We start from the raw sequence: 3,042 nt of genomic DNA, 5'->3' as shown, positions 1-3,042 counted from the left end.
CCAGCCACGCCCCACACCCTCCTCACTACACCCTGTGACCTAGAGCCAAAAAAGTTTGTGCGGGGAGTAAAAGCCAGAAAAGAGAGCGCACCCGCAGAGTGCCGTCCAGACCAGCGCAGCTCCAGCCGACAAGAGGAGAACGCCCAGAGCCCAGGCGGTGGCTAGCTTAAGTCCGCGACCCCCGCCCCTCTGCCCACCATGGGCGCCGCAGCCCACAGCCTGCCACTCGCATTCTGCCTCCTACTGCTGGAGACACTGCTCCCCCGGGCCAACGCCTACAGCTGCTCCCCAGTGCACCCACAACAGGCGTTTTACAATACAGACATAGTGATCAGGGCCAAAGCGGTCAGTAAAAAAGGAGGTAGACCTAATATAGTAACTTGTGAACAATGTATACTCTCATCCTGTTTGACCTCTCAATATAATGTTTGCTCCTTTATAGTGTTACAGTGTCCAGCCTATCTCATGGTGCCTGTGACTGTGACCTATTGGTATGATAACTATGGTCTTGCTGTGTTACAACACCTACAAAATTTGATGCGATCACAACGGTTTGTGGGCTTACTTATCTTGGAAATATCAGCTTTAATAACTACAATTACTTATGTTACTGTGGCAACAATATCATTGACTCAACAAGTATATACTGCTCAATATGTTAATACTGTGTCTAAAAATGTCTCTTTAATACTCACAACACAAAAATTATAGATAAAAAGTTAAAAATAAAGGTAGATGCCCTATAAAAAGTGGTAACACATATTGAGACTAAATTACAGAAATTAAAGATGAAGTTGACACTGTAGATTTGTGTAACACCCCTAAAAGTAAATGAGACAGATTATAACTGGGAAAAGATTAAAAACCACATTTTGGGGGTATAAAATAGTTCCAACATTAGTTTAGATTTAAGAAAACTTCACAATCAGATAAAGACCATGAAACATTTCCAATTAGATTTTACTGCCACAAGAACAGCAAATGACTTTTTCCACGCATTTTCTAACTTTATTTAAAAAAAAAAAAATTCTGTCTACTATTTTTAGCTATACTGCTGTGGCCACTCTAATTTTGCTTCTCATAATTATTCTTCCTTGTATTGTCAAAACTCTTCAACAGAACACTCAAAAGCTCGCGACTGAATTACATCTGGCTGTCTTAAAAAATAAAAAAGGGGGATACGCCGGGAGCCACCACAGGAGATCCCACCCATGACAAAGGTCATGTGAAAGAGACCTGACAGGCAAAGGCGGGATCAGGCCTCAAGAGACCCCCCCCCCAGATCTGCTCGAACATCTACCCCCAAACCAAAATCTGTCTGTCTTACTATTTTGCCCATATCCCTTATCCATTGTGCACCTGGGAGTACATTGGTTAACATAGTTAAAATGTAAAAAACAAAAAAAATAAGCAGTAGCCTTAAAATTAACCACATCAGACCTTTGAGCTAATTGGTTCTTTCTTTGTTGTGACCTACTACACCTTTGCTCTGTGAAAATGTAACTCTGTTTAGTACTTTCTGAGGCTGAGAAAAATAAAGAAAAAACACTTTAAGGGAAAACAAGTTTTCTGGCTGATCAGCCTTTATCAAAAAAGGGTCATAAAATGTCCACAGGCCTCCAAGGCCAAAAGATATTGTACACAACATTGTTTATGAGAAAGGTATGCAAAAAAAATCCTGGTTTCAATAAAGACATAACAAATGTAAAAAAAAAAAAGCTCTGAGCGATCAAGCCTCGTCACTAGCCCCGGATTGAATTCCTGTCCTCCGGAGGCCAAGAATCCTGGTGTCTTTCACGGCTCAGCAGCAACCTTTCACTTTAAGGCCACATTTTTGACAGTAAAACTAGTCTAGATGTGCATTTTGGTAGGCGCACAAGATAACACGTTAATGAATATCAAGGTCGGGGTAGATATTATATCATTTCATGGCTAAAGCTTTGCTTAAAATATGGTGAGGGGCCTCCAATTATTTCTCATCCTATTCAAGATCCAGCTACTGCTGAGATGCATCAAGAGCCTATAAAGAAGGGAGGCACAGAGCATGCATTCAGACATGAAATGGCAAAATGTATTTTCCTTGCAGTGCTCCAAGGATCTAATATCAAAGCAGCTAGATCACAAGGGACATGAAGGAACTAGTCCTCATACCTGAAGGATGAATCCCACCACTCTCTAAGCAGTGATACAGGCTTCCCTTGGCAATAGGAAGATAGATGTGGGAACATGAGTGGCGTCTGCCTGATGAAACCTCAGTCCTTTGACTCCCACAATGTCAGAAGCTTGATCCTTACCTTTGATCTTTTAGCTTGGAGGTCATTAAAATACAAACTGAGAACATCTCAGATATAACAGCCAAAGACAAGCATCAGTTGAGTCAGTTCAGTCAGTTAAGTCGCTCAGTCGTGTCCGACTCTTTGCGACCCCATGAACTGCAGCACGCCAGGCCTTGGAGAAGGAAATGGCAACCCACTCCAGTGTTCTTGCCTGGAGAATCCCAGGGACGGGGGAGCCTGGTGGGCTGCTGTCTATGGGGTCGCACAGAGTCAGACACGACAGAAGTGACTTAGCAGCAACAGCATCAGGCCTCCCTGTCCATCACCAACTCCCAGAGTTCACTCAAACTCACATGCATCAGTCAGTGATGCCATCCAACCATCTCAACCTCTGTCGTCCCCTTCTCCTCCTGCCCCCAATCCCTCCCAGCATCAGAGTCTTTTCCAGTGAGTCAACTTTTCGCATCAGGTGGCCAAATATTGGAGTTTCAGCTTTAGCATCAGTCCTTCCAAAGAATACCCAGGGCTGATCTCCTTTAGAATGGACTGGTTGGATCTTTTTGCAGTCCAAGGGACTCTCAAGAGTCTTCTCCAGCAACACAGTTCAAAAGCATCAATTCTTCAGCGCTCAGCTTTCTTCACAGTCGGACTCTCACATCCATACATGACCACAGGAAAAACCATAGCCTTGACTAGACGGACCTTTGTTGGCAAAGTAATGTCTCTGCTTTTCAATATGCTGTCTAGGTTGGTCATAACTTTCCTT

At 43.4% G+C, this 3,042-nt stretch overlaps 1 protein-coding gene across 1 annotated transcript in view; it reads right to left on the bottom strand.

Moving 5' to 3' along the window:
- LOC105003391 (tripartite motif-containing protein 5-like) overlaps positions 1-3,042 on the bottom strand; it is a gene marked incomplete at its 3' end in the record, with an annotated part of 15,205 nt that overhangs the window by 10,462 nt on the left and 1,701 nt on the right. The window contains 1 exon segment of the mRNA XM_010860531.1: positions 382-413. Within this exon segment, the coding sequence (XP_010858833.1) occupies positions 382-413 (32 nt within the window).

Source organism: Bison bison, unplaced genomic scaffold (assembly GCF_000754665.1).
Source record: "Bison bison bison isolate TAMUID 2011002044 unplaced genomic scaffold, Bison_UMD1.0 scf7180017857213, whole genome shotgun sequence".
Lineage (NCBI taxonomy): Eukaryota > Metazoa > Chordata > Mammalia > Artiodactyla > Bovidae > Bison > Bison bison.
Note: the sequence above shows the minus strand (reverse complement) of the source record. Positions and strands in the feature narration are given on the sequence as shown.